Source organism: Sinohyriopsis cumingii, chromosome 15 (genome assembly GCF_028554795.1).
Source record: "Sinohyriopsis cumingii isolate HCF-2022 chromosome 15, ASM2855479v2, whole genome shotgun sequence".
Classification (NCBI taxonomy): domain Eukaryota; kingdom Metazoa; phylum Mollusca; class Bivalvia; order Unionida; family Unionidae; genus Sinohyriopsis; species Sinohyriopsis cumingii.
This window is the reverse complement of record NC_142975.1, coordinates 137,246,480-137,262,227: the sequence shown is the minus strand read 5'-3', so window position 1 is coordinate 137,262,227 and position 15,748 is coordinate 137,246,480. Positions and strand designations below refer to the sequence as shown.

At 34.2% G+C, this 15,748-nt stretch overlaps 1 protein-coding gene across 2 annotated transcripts in view; it reads right to left on the bottom strand.

Moving 5' to 3' along the window:
- The window catches only part of LOC149782872 (RNA cytosine-C(5)-methyltransferase NSUN2-like), a 64,079-nt gene that overhangs the window by 27,174 nt on the left and 21,157 nt on the right, over positions 1–15,748 (bottom strand). For both annotated transcript variants that reach the window (XM_089934407.1, XM_089934408.1), the window contains exons 9-13: positions 15,077–15,132; positions 11,659–11,733; positions 4,826–4,953; positions 1,723–1,799; positions 852–979 (exon numbers count right to left, since the gene is read on the bottom strand). In XM_089934407.1, the coding sequence (XP_089790533.1) occupies positions 852–979; positions 1,723–1,799; positions 4,826–4,953; positions 11,659–11,733; positions 15,077–15,132 (464 nt within the window). The remainder of the gene's footprint in view (positions 1–851; positions 980–1,722; positions 1,800–4,825; positions 4,954–11,658; positions 11,734–15,076; positions 15,133–15,748) is intronic.

Genomic DNA, 15,748 nt, shown 5'->3' with positions numbered 1-15,748 from the left:
AAGCATGAATAGCAATGTAGAAACATGAATAGCAATGTAGAAGCATGAATAGTAATGTGCAAGCATGAATAGCAATGTAGAAGCATGAATAGCAATGTAGAAGCATGCATCTGACAGGTTCATGCATAGTGTGTACTTGCTGTTTCCATTTTGAACTTTAGGGCTTAAAAGAACTTACCGAGGTTGCTAATATTGGATGCAACTTCCTGTTGGCTTTCTTGAGCATGAAAAGTCTCGAATAGAAGCCTGAGGAAGCCAATATTTGTATGATCCCTACTGCCCTTTTGTCTAGTAATGCCTTTATTTCCTTCCATAAGCATCCACCTTCATGGGGTCAGCTAATCTGTGTCATGATCAGGCATGAGGAAAGAGAAGGGGGAATGGAAGAACAAAATGCTGAGCCACTCTGAAAATAACTGTATCAACCACTCAATTTTACAGCAATTCAAAGGTCAAAATCGCATACTGCCATGCATTAGATTAAATCTAATCTACCACCAACCACACACCTCATCCCAGGATAGTGACCAAGGGTCATAACCAGAGATCCATGTAGGTATAAAGTTTGATTACAATTTCACTGCAATTGAAATTTATGTACATTTGACTTTTACTTCTTCCCAGTAACCCTATGGGCAGAAGAGAAAGATAAACCCCTGTTGCAGATGGTTAAATCATGAAAATTACTGTATCAAGTTTGCCGACTCTTCACTTCTTATTTTATGACAGAATGGAGTTATTGACTGATGGGAGGAATGATGTGGACCAATGGAATATATCACAATATTCCTGAAACAAATGCATAGTCATTTAAATACAGTCATAATTCTTCATAACATCCTGGTAGTTACCATCTTTCTAGATGCCTTTCTGTGACCTCCTCTGCAGACGGTGCATACATGGTATCATCCCATTGTTTCTGGAACTGCTCTGGGGCTTCCTCTTTCTTCTCATAACAATGGCCGTCTCTGGACATCACCTACAGCAAACACACAAATTAATCAACTGTAGTAGAAATATATACTTTCTCTGTCTCTCTCATTTGTGAATCATTTGTATATATTTGTCTACTTTTCTCTCAATCTCTCTGCCTGTTGGTCTCTTTTGGTTTATCATTTAATTTTTTGCATTTTCTTTATAGGGATGCCAATTTCTTAAAATTATTGTCAGAATTTTTAACAAATATTTATATTGCCACCAAATGTAAAAAATAATGAGTTCTAGTACATTAGAATATAGAACCATCACCAAAACCCATGTAAAATGTAACCTGACTTTGTAAATTCCAGTCACATTCATTCTACAAAATGAAAATAAATGGATTTTTATAAAAAGAATTTACGTAGAAGAGAGTGATATAAGGAATGGAAGACATTGTATAATGGACCATTTGTAAAGTGGCAAAAATGGATGGGAAATGTAACCAAAATGATGTTTTTATTGTGGTTTGGCTCATATGGCAGAAACACTATCAACCATATTAATATTTGTTATAACATGTGGGTACATTCTTCTAACACCTTTCTATTTAAAAAAAGAAGGCCGTTTGCCTTCTTTTCATATTCAATGAGAAACCCATCTCCAATTTCTTAACAATTTTGGCACATTGTTAATACAGAAAAGTTTGGTCTAATAATCCCCACACCCTTATTTAGCACATGTCCAAAGCCGGCTACATCAGTTATCACAGGAGAAATACTGATTTATATGTGAGGATCGTACCTTCCATGAAAAAATCCCTTTTTGGTACTTCAGATTCTTTAATTTATCACTAACATCTTCAAGTTCCACTGCATCTTCTGAAATTTCAAGTAAACCCTTATCATTATAAGTACAATTTTCATTTAACACTTCATTATAAATAAATATAAGAGGAATGGCTCTCAGTTAACTTCATTTTTTTTCATGCAAGTAAATAAGCTTCCATTTATTTTTCCCTTAGTGATTCATTCTTATTCCTGTTGTACTATTTCTTTATTTCTGTCTTTTCTTCTCATGTCAGAGATTTTTAATGAATACCTCAAACCATTATCTATCTAAAGGTTTGAATTAGGAGATTAAAACAACTACAAGCATTCTGTATTATTTCACATGGCTGCTTGTAGCATGAATGTTGTCTGTCAGACATTATCTGGCTCATTTCTTATTTATCATTCCACCGATTCATTAGTTATTTATCATTCCATTGTCTCCTTAAGTCCATTTTACTTATATCCACTTGTGTGTGTGTGTGTGTGTATGTATGTGTGTATGTGTGTGTGTGTGTGTGTGTGTGTGTGTGTGTGTATGTGTGTGTGTTTGTGATAGAGGGAGAGAGAGAGAAGAGTGAAAGAAGCTTTATGAAAGGCATATCATTTGTTAAAATAACGTGATTTCACCTAATTGCCTACATGATTAATGTTGTCTATTTGTCATTAGCTGGCTCATTTAAATTGTTCACAGCTGAAAGTTTGTTAATTTTCCTGCTTCATATTTTAATTTAACAATATTAAAAGAGGTGTAATTCTTTTCAAGGCTTAGCTCCATGTTGGCACAATGAAAATGTTACCATATCAATTAAAATTTCAGTGTCATTTTATCATGTGCTATTTCAGGTGAAATGGTTTGAGATTATAAACTACTTACAACAAAGAGAAATCACAATATGTATGTATGTGTGTGTGTATATATATATATATATATATATATATATATATATATATATATATATATATATATATATATATATATATATATATTGTGTGTGTGTGTATTCATAATAGATTGGATTGTCCTCAATTTTCAAGTCACTGAATATAATGTTATGAAAATCAGGGAAATGAATGCATAAATATAGCATGAATTTCTCCAAACACAAAATCTAGTGCCATTTCATGATCATCATAACCACTGAATATACAGGGAATTATGGGACAAATACCATGTAATTATTGAAATAAATGAGATAATGGTGACTTCTAATTGGTTAAGTCCAATTGATGATGTCAATAAAAATAATCATACTAGGATCTATGGGTGGGTGTATGCAAGTATGCGTGTACAAGCACTGAAGAGCTAACTTTGTATTAATCTGTCTCTCTTATAAGCCATATGTTATACAGCTATCTTATATGATATATGCTATACAGCTTTCTTATATGCCATATAATTTATAGATCTCTTATAAAACTTATATAAAATTTCAAAAAATTGGGATCATGAAGAATTTTTTTTTGAATTGTTAATATTAGAAAAGTATCATTTAAATAAATGTACAAGGCTTTCTTGTGAGGATGCTTTCATTACAAATAGTGAAATGTTTGTCTATTTTTTAGTAACCATGGCCATATCTGATAGCATCAGTATCATTTGTATAAATTTAAAAGGCTTTCATGCCAGAATAATTTCTGTCAAATTTGGTCACATTCTTTTCAGAGATCTTCTTATTTTTAGTAGTTTTCCATACTGTAGGTCCGACTGCCATCATTTCCTAACATTAATGCAATTGGGGAATGTATTCAAAGGAGAAAGTAAATGTTTTAGCATATTATGTTTGTTCAAAAATATATGTTCAAATAACTATTAAATTTATCCTCCCCCACAGCAAGGTATTAAAACTAAAACGCGATAATTGTGGTAAAATAAATTGGATCGCATTAATGTGGAGTTTTACAGTAAATGTGTATTCATGTCTAATGTATATGATGAATAGGGTATCAACACCGTTTACTATTGTGCCATCATGGCATACAGTTCATCCATAATGCATGTATTTTCATTGAAAAATTACACACAGATTTACAATTTTCAGTAATTCTGTCCCAGATCATTGTGTCTCAATTCAACATCTAATATACAGCATTAACAGAGTATTAACACCGTTTACATGCCATCTGATATTGTACCGTCAGAGCTTGCAATTAATCCACAATACATGTAATTCCATTGCAAAAATTGAAGACATTTAAACTATTCAATAATTTTTTCACAGATCATTATGTGTCTCAATTCAATGGTAAAAATTAACAGCAAAATTAGGTTAAGAAAGACGAAGCATGTGTATGATTCATTTCGTTCCAGGGTCTATGAACAGTGTCTGTACAAATTTCATACTGTTAAAATTTTCTCATATGCATTTCCGTGTACATTTATCCACTGCAAATTTCCAATAATTAATGCTTGTATCCTATCTGTTTGAATGACTACAGATTGAATAATTAATAACCAACACATGCTTTCAGCTTGCATATAACTTTTACTTCAGATTTTGTGAATACTGAAAGAAACGTATGAAAACTACTATACTCATCACTGCGCAAAGTGCAGAGAACAACTTGTGTTTGTAAACTTGCTTTTCCATAATGGAAAATATTTTTATAAAACATAGGAAATTAATAACTAGTTCATAAACAAACATAATACACGTGTAAAATCTGAGAATAAGTGCAGTAGGCCTGCAATGGTCACGAGTCACTTTTAATTTTTTTTAAAGCTGAACGCATGTACAATTTCATACTCTTTCGATTCCCAGCTAATAAAGTGGACATTATTTACTGGTCAACTGATTGCGTCTAATAACACCAACCCCAGCAAACATGTTGGCGGCTTTCATTTTTTGATGTTTATTAAATTGTGAGAATATTTTATCAACCACCGCATTGCCTGCTGCTTGGTTGTGTATGCAGTTAAAGAAGAAACATGCTGGCTATTGTCTGAGCAATGATGGTATACAGAATTAATTGAAGACAATCACAAAGACGACTTACTGGTTTTACTCACAGATCTGTAATGTTGTTGTTGTAGGGTTTAACACCATTTTTCATAATAATTGGTTGTACCAACTTACCACACTTTTTCAACATGGATATGATCACTGCTTCATTCTCCACAGGATTCAAGGAACAAGTGGAGTAGACCAGTTTTCCTCCAGGAGCCAACAGTTCTAGGCCTCGTTGCAAAATCTTCTTCTGTAATCTACGTGAGGTAACAAAAGAAACGAGTAATTATTTTTGATGTTCTTATTTATTAGCGTAATAAGTTAATATAAAATATGTGATATATTTTGATATAACAACTAGCAATGTCACAACTTATATTAAGCTTATTTCTTTAATTTAATGTCATATCCTGCATTTATCACATTATGTTCACATGTATGAATGTACATTATTTTATGTCACAACATAACAAAAGCGATCTCACAGGATGCCCCCCTGTAGGTTTGGGCTGTAGAACAGGCCAGAGGTGAAAAAAGGCAGAAACCTTATTCCTCTGGAATGCATCCCAAGATAACATTGCAGATAAGGTCTTTGACTTTTAAAAGAGAGCTTTTACATAAAAAATCAGACTTTGCATCAGAAGGATTTTACCGTTTTATTGCATTATCTTGGTTTGGTTAGCCTCTTGGAGATGCCTAAGCTTACTCTGCATCAAAAGCCAGGATTGTGCTGATGTGCTATTAAACTCCGTACATACTCAAATGATGATGTCACAGACAAAAGCCAAGTTGTTGCAGTAATGTGCTAAACTGAATCTCAGATGATCTCAAGCATCTTTGGCAGGTTATCCAGAATCCGTTGGCACTGACAAATTTGTGTTCAAAAGTACCCCTCACGAAAGACCACCCGGCTAACGTGACCAGCGGCCAGCATATTAGTACAATAATATAAAACTTACCCCTCATAAGCAGCCACATTTTATTTTAATATGTATCCAGAACCAGTATTTTATTCATAGCGTGTGTTAAGTAATCCGATTTCTCTTTCCCGATGTCAGTTTTTTGTTACTGGAAGAAGTGTTGACTAAAGTACATGTACCACTAAGGTTAATATTATATCATTTATGCCTCACGAGAAGCCACATTTATTCCATAAAGAAAAGAAAGACTCAAATTTTAATCCATACAAAAGGGTAAGTACATGTAATCCAATTAGCCTTACTGCTGTGTTATCATAAGATGTCCCATTTCGTCACTCTGATAATTGTTAAGATTACAATTATTGAACAGTAGTAACAGCTGAGAAGTGACAGTATCAATGTACAATACACAAGTCAGCAGGAAAATGGTTTGATAACCTGTATGGCTTCCCTTAGTAAGATGTTGAGCTTGTTCACTTTGATAATTAGTGGCTATTACTACTGAAAATGGGGCCCCGAGTGGCCAAGTGGTCTAAAGCACTCACTGTTACGGATCACTGCCATCTCACCTCTGCTTGCGTGGTTCGAGTCCAAGGTTCGGCTAGTGTGGGTACGTGGGAAAGCCTGCCAGTAGCTTCTCGTGGGTCGGTAGGTTCTTCCTGGGTTTTCCAGGGTTCTTCTTCCACCAGTTATACTGGCCGCCATGTACAGCCTATCTTGTGCTGAAAAATGGCGTTAAACCCGAGAACAACAACAACAACAACTACTAAAAATAACTGTCAAGATTACAAATCCTAATGGCCGCAAGGTCAAATCTGCGTGATGTTATGGTACATATCAAAGTCATTTTGGCTTCTCATACTTAGTGTAAAGAAATGTGTAAAAACAATAAGGTACCAGACTGCGACTAACGAATCATGTGACAAGATCACATCCTTTAAAAACACATGGCAATTTGTTTAGACGCATAAAAAATTGTTTTATCAGTATTGTAGTTGGCAACATGAATAACTTACTGCAAAAAGATCCACATGTCGTCGAGGAAAAGAAAAATCCTCAGTTTAGAAGAGAAAGTGAAAGTAATTCAACTGACCGAGGGGGGGGGGTCGAGGATCCTTGCAGAAAACTAATGTCGGAAAGGCTCAGATAAACAATATCGTGAAAGATAAGGAAACAATTCTGCAGAAGTGGGAAGGTGAAATGGATGGAGAAAGGAAGATTGCTTGAGCCAGGAGATGTTTGTATCTTGATTTGAATGACAAGAAAAAGCAACAATTTTGTCAGTTGAATTGGTATATGACAACTTTACCGCAGGTAACGGATGGTTGCACAGATTTCAAATGCGACACAATATTGTGTTCTGCCCTTAGTGGAGAATCAGCTGATGTTAATAATGAAGTTGTCGAAGATTGGAACAAAAGACTAAACAATATATATATATTGTATGGGTATACCGTTAATTCACTTTGGTATGGGTAAACAGTTAATTCCCGTTGGTATGGGTATAATATCAATTCACTTTGGTATGGGTATAATATCAATTCACTTTGGTATGGGTATACTGATAATTCACTTTGGTATGGGTATACTGTCAATTCCCTTTGGTATGGGTATACTGTCAATTCCCTTTGGTATGAGTATACTGTCAATTCCCTTTGGTATGGGTATACTGATAAGTCACTTTGGCATGGGTATACTGATAATTCCCTTTGGTATGGGTATACTGATAAGTCACTTTGGTATGGGTATACTGTCAATTCCCTTTGGTATGGGTATACTGATAAGTCACTTTGGTATGGGTATACTGTCAATTCCCTTTGGTATGGGTATAGTGATAATTGACTTTTGTATGGGTATACTGTCAATTCCCTTTGGTATGGATATACTGTCAATTCCCTATGGTATAGGTATACTGTCAATTCCCTTTGGAATGGGTATAGTCAATTCCCTTTGGTATGGGTATACTGATAAGTCACTTTGGTATGGGTATACTGTAAATTCCCTTTGGTATGGGTATACTGTAAATTCCTTTTGGCTATGGGTATACTGTCAATTCCCTTTGGTATGGGTATACGGTCAATTCCCTTTGGTATGGGTATACAGTCGATTCCCTTTGGTATGGATATACCGATAATTCCCTTTGGTATGGGTATACTGTTAATTCCCTATGGTATGGGTATACGGTCAATTCCCTTTGGTATGGGTATACAGCCAATTCCCTTTGGTATGGATATACTAATAATTCCCTTTAGTATGGGTATACTGATAATTCCCTTTAGTATGGGTATACTGTTAATTCACTTTGTATGGTTATAATGTCAATTCCCTTTGGTACAGGTATACTGTCAATTCCCTTTTGTATGGGTATACTGATAATTCCCTTTTGTATGGGTATACTGATAATTCCCTTTGGTATGGATATACTGAAAATTCCCTTTGGTACAGGTATACTGTTAATTCACTTGTGTATGGGTATAATGTTAATTCATGTTTTGTTGTAGCATAGCTGCCAACCTTCCAGGCTCACAATTAGTGAAAATAGGGATAAAAAACCGTAAATTTGGACATGAATTAGTGAAAAATACCATAACAATAACTCCATCCACTCTGACCACTTCATCCACTCTGACTGTCAATACTACATTATATCAAGTTCGCAATATAAAACTAAAACACTACATATATGCAGAAATATTTATTTATCAAGACATGATACTGTGGCAGACTTGAACTTCCTCAACTGCTTGATCATAAATTTGTTTTCTAAACAGTTCAGACTTCTTGCCTGCTGGTTGATCTTGGTGACTAAAGAAAATACTCTTCTGCTGTCACTGTTGCTGTGAGGAATGCACAGAAGCTGCAGCACTTTTGGTTCTTCCACAGGAAAATTTGGAAGCGATTTTCGAGTCCGGGAACATTTGTCAGAACAAATGTTTAGCATGGTCTCCAGCTGATAAAGGTAGATTGTGTTCGACAAGAAAACTCAGATATAATGCTTCAGCGTTGGTGGCCTGCAGGTCTTCCGCCAATGGCTTAAAATATTCCAGAGCTGAAATCTGTGAATTCTTAATTTTCCCAACTTCTACGTGTTTTTTGCAACCGACGTGCTTCCTCACATCGTCTCTGTGATGGCACACTGAGTGCAAAAAGCACGATGAATATCAATGTTTAATGGCAGAATGCACGGCCAATTTTTGATATCTTCCAAATTAAACTTCACTTTTTGAGCAATACATTTCTTTTTCCTTGGTGGGGAAGACATTTTCAAGATCTTACATGCAATGCTGAATGGTAACTCAAATCAGTGTTGGTGACGTATGTGTGGAGCAAAATTCCAGTTAGGCCCCAGTTTCTCTCAAAAGCATTTGTAAAACTACTCTTATACATATAGATTAAAATAGGCTAAAATGCTTGATACTGGGCCAACTGTACTAATCGGCTGTAGATCTACTAATATCATGACCAGCAGTACCGGACTGTTTCAGCAACTGCGAATATCACGACTAGCGCTTAACAGGAAATCGGTTATTTTATTAAAGATTTAAAATAATTGAGGATTGTAGAATTCTGGAATTTTTGGCTTGCGGTGTGAATCTGTGAATCACTGAAAAAGTCGTGAAATTCACACCAAATTCGTGAGGGTTGGCAGCTATGTTGTAGGGTACCAGTTTTCATGCATTGTGTGGTTGCTGTGAACCATAGATCTAAAGACGCAATGATAAATGAGTCATATGTGGTGCAGAAACCCCCTCTCCCTGTTTTCTCACTCAAAAATCTAAGCTGCTGGTTAATTCAACTTAACTACTACTCGAATAAAAATATTTTTGTAACATGTGTTTGTATTATTTTACTGCAAAAGAATTATTAAGCATTTGATTGTGTTTCAACACATCTATGTATACAGGATATGGTAACTGTCCGCTCTACTTATTGTCTAAATCTACATGTGTTGTGTAATCAGTAAGAAAAAGAGAAAGAAGCATTTAAGTGCTAGTATGAATGAACATGAAAAACTGACTAATGAAATAATCTACCTTAGTCAATGCTTAATTACATTGTTCCTTCATTCAGGTGGAATTGCTGTCAAAACTATGTGGGCAATGAAACTGCACTCTATTCTCTGCGATTTTCTGTGATTTTAGATTCAACTACAGATTTGATCCATCTGAATGGATAATCTATTTATAGCATAAATAAATTGAAATTTTTTTATTACAAGCAGCAAACTTTCCAGTTAAAATTTCAATAAGCCCTGAAACCACATTTTAATTTATCCACACATTTATAATCTAATGGAATAATAGATTTTAAAATACAAGAACTAATGCTTGAAACACAAGAACTAATTAAACACTATATATATATATATATATATATATATATATATATATATATATATATATATATATATATCCAAAGCCATGAAATTACAAAAATATTGCTTTCTCAAAGTCATGGGTATTTAGGTCTGATTTTTTAGACATGTTCTCATGAGCCATGATTATCGATTTATCATGAACCAGCTTGAGTGTTGATGTTTTAAAGACTATTGATAACATGCATCAAACTTTACATGTAATATCTTTCTTTTCCCTAATCACCTCCATGACTTGTTTCATATGTGAGTCACGAAAGTGTAACTTCACTTCTTCTTTGTAGTGTCTGTTTACTGCCAAGTCTCATGGATGGAGTTTGTATATGTGACAGGTATCAACAAACAAATGATATCACAGTCTTTCAGTTCAGCTAGTAGCATTGCTTGCTTTTTTAAATACTCATACTGGCAGTAGTAATGTTTTAACCAATACAGCAAACATCCTATATTGTCAGCATAGATTTTGTATTCCTTTATTTTTGCTTTTGTTAATCCACAAAATTAAATACCTATAATTAAGTAAACTTTGACAGATACAAATCCATCAATTTAAGTACCCATGAAAATGTCCTATTTTCAGAGATCCATGAAAATGAATAGTTATCAACAGAAATCCATGAACTCTGAATGCCACAACTTGATAAGATATATTTTTAAAAAACTAAAAAAACACCATATTCTGGAAATGGAGTTAATCTTGTTCAAAATAACTGGTCATTATAACTGAAAATATTATTGCCGTTTTTGAGTCAGTGAGTGTTATTATAGTCAATATATTAGCAATTACAAAAGGTTTGTTAGATCTATTTTAAATCTATTAGTGAGCAATATCTATAAAATATGTCATTAATTATTTTTAATATTATTATTATTATTATTATTATTATTATTAATGAAGCCATACAAAATTCTGATTATATAATTAAGCTAAATGAAATGCAACACGTCACTATTATGTAAACCTGTCAAAAGCGGCCATCCCCGGGAAAAGGCTCAAATTTTACAATTTTGTTTATGAATATCATGCACCAGATATCATTATTATTATTATTATTACATTATCAACTGATTAAGTTATTGTACTATTCCACAAACTTGTAAAATACATATATACACAGTTCTCTCCCAATCTTATATTCCAATTTTCTTCTTATTTTAGTAATGTATACAAAACATGACAGCCTTTCATGCCAGAAGACTTTCTGTCCAATTTGGTCAACTCTGTCGAGCAGCTTATGAGGAGTCCATTCTGTCCAAACTTTGTTGAGCAGCTTATAAGGAGTCCTTTCTGTCCAATTTGGTCAACTTTGTTGAGCAGCTTATAAGGAAGAGGTTTTAAAAAGTGTTTCTATTTTTAGTTTTGTTATAATATCAGATGGTAGATCATCATCATTTTAACAAATTTGAAACTGTTCAAGCCAGGATGCTTTCTATCAGGTTTTGTTGAGTGGAGTTTAACAAGAAGCCATTATTCTGTAATTAAAAACAATGATAGCCATACCGTATGGTGAGCTAATAAAATCAACTTTTAATAAATCTGAGAAGATTTCAAGGCAGCCACTCAGTCTCAAGGCTTTTTAAAGGTTGTAGAAAAACAAGCTCTGAGGGGTACTCCTTTAATAAATATTTTTTGCATCACTGTTTGAGATGACAAGTTTAGTTCTTACTTGTGGAGATTCATTCCCAGGTGTGGATTCCACTTATGCCAGATATCTGGGTTCTTCCTCATGGTGCCATCGCCACTAAAAAGAAAATTTTAAAAATGTCTATTTCCTCCAGTATAACAAACACCCAAATACAAAATAGCAGATGCAAATCTGGCAGTGCATAATGTTCCAGCAGAACAGGGTCTACTCTGTTCATTCTGCCTATAATTTGCAGTCAATAGCAGCATAATAACAGGGTCTGCTCTGTTCATTCTACCTATAATTTTCAGTCAATAGCATAGAATCTTATCTGTCACTGGATTATGGACCATGACAAGCTCACTGTGTTCATAGATAAATATGGGTTATGTGTCTACACAGGTACACATTATTACTGTCGTGCATTATCTAAGGTGTGTCATTTACACAGATACACATTATTACTGTAGTGCATTATCTAAGGTGTGTCATTTACACAGACACACATTATTAATGTAGTGCATTATTTAAGGTATGTCATTTACACATGTATACATTATTACCATAGTGCATTATTTAAGGTGTCATTTACACAGGTACACAGTATTACCATTGTGTATTATTTAAGGTGTGTCATTTACACAGGTAAACATTATTACTGTAGTGCATTATTTAAGGTGAATCATTTACACATGTATACATTATTATTGTAGTGCATTATTTAAGGTGTGTCATTTACACATGTATACATTATTATTTTAGTGTATTATTTAAGGTGTGTCATTTACACAGGTAAACATTATTACTGTAGTGCATTATTTAAGGTGAATCATTTACACATGTATACATTATCATTTTAGTGTATTATTTAAGGTATGTCATTTACACAGGTACACATTATTACCATAGTGTATTATTTAAGGTACGTCATTTACACAGGTACACATTATTACCATAGTGCATTATTTAAGGTGAATCATTTACACATGTATACATTATTATTGTAGTGCATTATTTAAGGCGTGTCATTTACACATGTATACATTATTACCATAGTGTATTATTTAAGGTATGTCGTTTACACAGGTACACATTATTACCATAGTGCATTATTTAAGGTGTGTCATTTACACAGGTACACATTATTACTGTAGTGCTCTATCTAAGGTGAATCATTTACACAGGATCTCAAAAGATGCAATGAGTCAATTGCCATCCGCTGATGTTACACATTTATAAGATATGATACACCTTTCCCAACAAACCTATTATAACTATGCTTTTAGTATTATACACCTTTAAAAAGATTTATGTGTTGTTGTTGTTGTAGGGTTTAATGCCATTTTTCAGCACACGATAGGCTATACATGGCGGCCAGTATTAATGGCGGAGGAAGAACCCGGGAAAAACCCCGGAAAGAACCACCAACCCATGAGAAGCTACTGGCAAGCTTTCTCACATACCCACATTGGCTGAATCTGAGACTCGATCCCACGCAGACAGAGGTGAGATGGCAGTGATCCGTATCGGAGAGCGCTTTAGACCATTCGGCCACTCGGGGCCCCCCAAAAGATTTATGTGAACTGATTACTACTTCTGATAACATACAAAGGTTATTGAAAAATGAGAGACACCAAATCATGTACATATGGATATTCAGTCTTTTTTCTGAATACACAACACTCATATGTATTCTCACTTATTAGAGTACATGTGGTTTACTTGGTGTCAGGAACCATAATATGAATCCTCAATTTGTTTTGTTGAGATTAATTCATAAGTGTTATACAGTGAAGCATGTTTGATGTCAGTACTCAAATTGGAAGTAGATAATGTGAGAGTTGGGTAGTCCAGGATGCTTTTAAATGTTGCCATAAAGTCACATAGACTTTTATTGCTGCTGAATACTATGTACAATTATTTGAATAACACACTTGATTGGTCGATATATGACTAATGTTAACGTTTCAAGAACCGGTTTGGGTGTGGGTCATTCATTTGTTGTCATAAAGTATTTCCAGTTTCTGTGACTGCGGTCACATGGAGTCAGAAAACTCTAATGACAAAAATGTAGTGTTGCACCTAGGACCACAGAGGCAGAGGACACTGTGTACCCTGTTCTCCAATATCTGGGGGTCACACATCATTTTACAGGGACAAATAAAATATTTGATTCTACTTAATGCACCAACATTGCTAAAAATAGTAGATAATTGAGAATTATGCCATCACAACTTTCTTGACTGCACTGTACTATCATCTCTTAGTTGCAGATGTTCATAACTGTAATCAATGCTTTATAAAGTACTCACTTAACTCGTGAAAATATCAACATATCTTAACATATAATTCCATGGAAATGCGCAGCACTCCAGGTCATGCTCTCATTCAGCTTTTGGATTCACTCACTACAGCAATTTTTCAAAGATTTCAACAGTTTTGAATTTCTGTGTACAGGTCCTCTTTTGGTCAGCAGTGTGTGTGTGTGTGGTACTAAAGCACTGCTATTAATACGTACGAAATGGACGCTTTAAAATAAATTCTAATATAAACTTACCTGTAGGAAAGGCCAATTTGACTGCCTATACAAGTAATGTCACAGTGGAAATTATAAAACTTTCAGTTTCCTACTGCACACACAATAAAGTGATACCAATATAAGATGATGCATTAGTGACCCATGCATGAAGGAATCCTATGTGTGTGAGTAGGAACAAAGCTATAATTCTACAAAAGACAAGAAAAGGAGCAAGACAAACTAGCAAATTATACAGTCTACTCCCTTCAAGAGAGAAACTTTCTTTTAGTTATTATAACTTCGAAAATTCTTGTAAATGGATTGTAAAGCCTCTCATCAAGAGAGAACATGCTACACAACAGGAGCAGAAGTATTCACAGAATTTTTGGGCACCAGTCTCTTTATCAAGGAGAGATCACTCTGTCACCAATGTGGGCAGGTAACTTGTAGCTTTATTAGCTAAAATGTTTAGCATGGGAGGGCTGGATTTGAAAGGTAGTAGCTGTTTTCCAAAGGTATTACGATCAGGTAACATATTTGAAGAAAAAAAACATCAGATAAATAAATAGGAGACAGACTAAAACAGAAAATGAGGCAAGGAAAGAGATCCTTTTCCACTGGCTAGAATACTAATTATATTAAATGACTATTAGGCATAAATTCTCTATGCAAGTACAATCATACAACATGAAATATTGTGATCATACAAAAATATGTTTAATTAAAAAATTTAAAGACACTGGTATACCAGCACAGTAATTGTACTAATGTATATATTTGTTCCATCTACGTGAATCTTAATTGTCCCTAAAGCATTATTTCAAATAATTATAAAACTTCTTGACTGCTCAACTATGTGCTCAAAGAAAGGCAGGAAGAAAGGAATGATTAAAGCATATCTAGATGCTTTATGGAGGCTTCATGCATTTAACCTGGTCTTACCTGCATGGCACATCACAGAGAACTCGGTCATATAAAACGAACTCCTTGGTATTCCCCTGAATAAAAGATATAAAAGTAGATATTACTAATTTTCTTGGTATTCCCCTGAATAAAAATATTAAAATTAGATATTACTATATTTTCTAGTTTATAAAGCACATCAGACTGCAAACAAAGTAGACCCAGATATATCTAACTAGCAGATCAGGGTTTATGGTGAGCACAGTTGGGTACAGAATACACACGAGTAAATCTGGGATTGTTTCACAACCTTGGACAACTTGAACATTCATCAAACTCAAGTTGGAGTAGCCTTAACCATTGTGTCTCGGTGAAAATAGTACAAATCTCGAGTTTGTGTAGTGAATACAATAAATCTTAATATTCTGACATCATTCAGATTTCAATTCACCTAATTCAGAATACACAAAACAATAAAACTTTTTTTCTTGCTAACAGGCAATATGTATATCATGAGATACATATTCATGAATAGTTAGGTAAATGAAAAAAATTTGGTAGGAGATACAGATCAGGAAAGCATAATATATTCCATTAAAAATTGAAGCCATAAAACTATATACTCCATAAAAGACGGTGAATAGAGTGCCAACTTACCATATGGTATAAGGTATCTCAGTATAACCCAGTCACTCATATGACCCAGATATG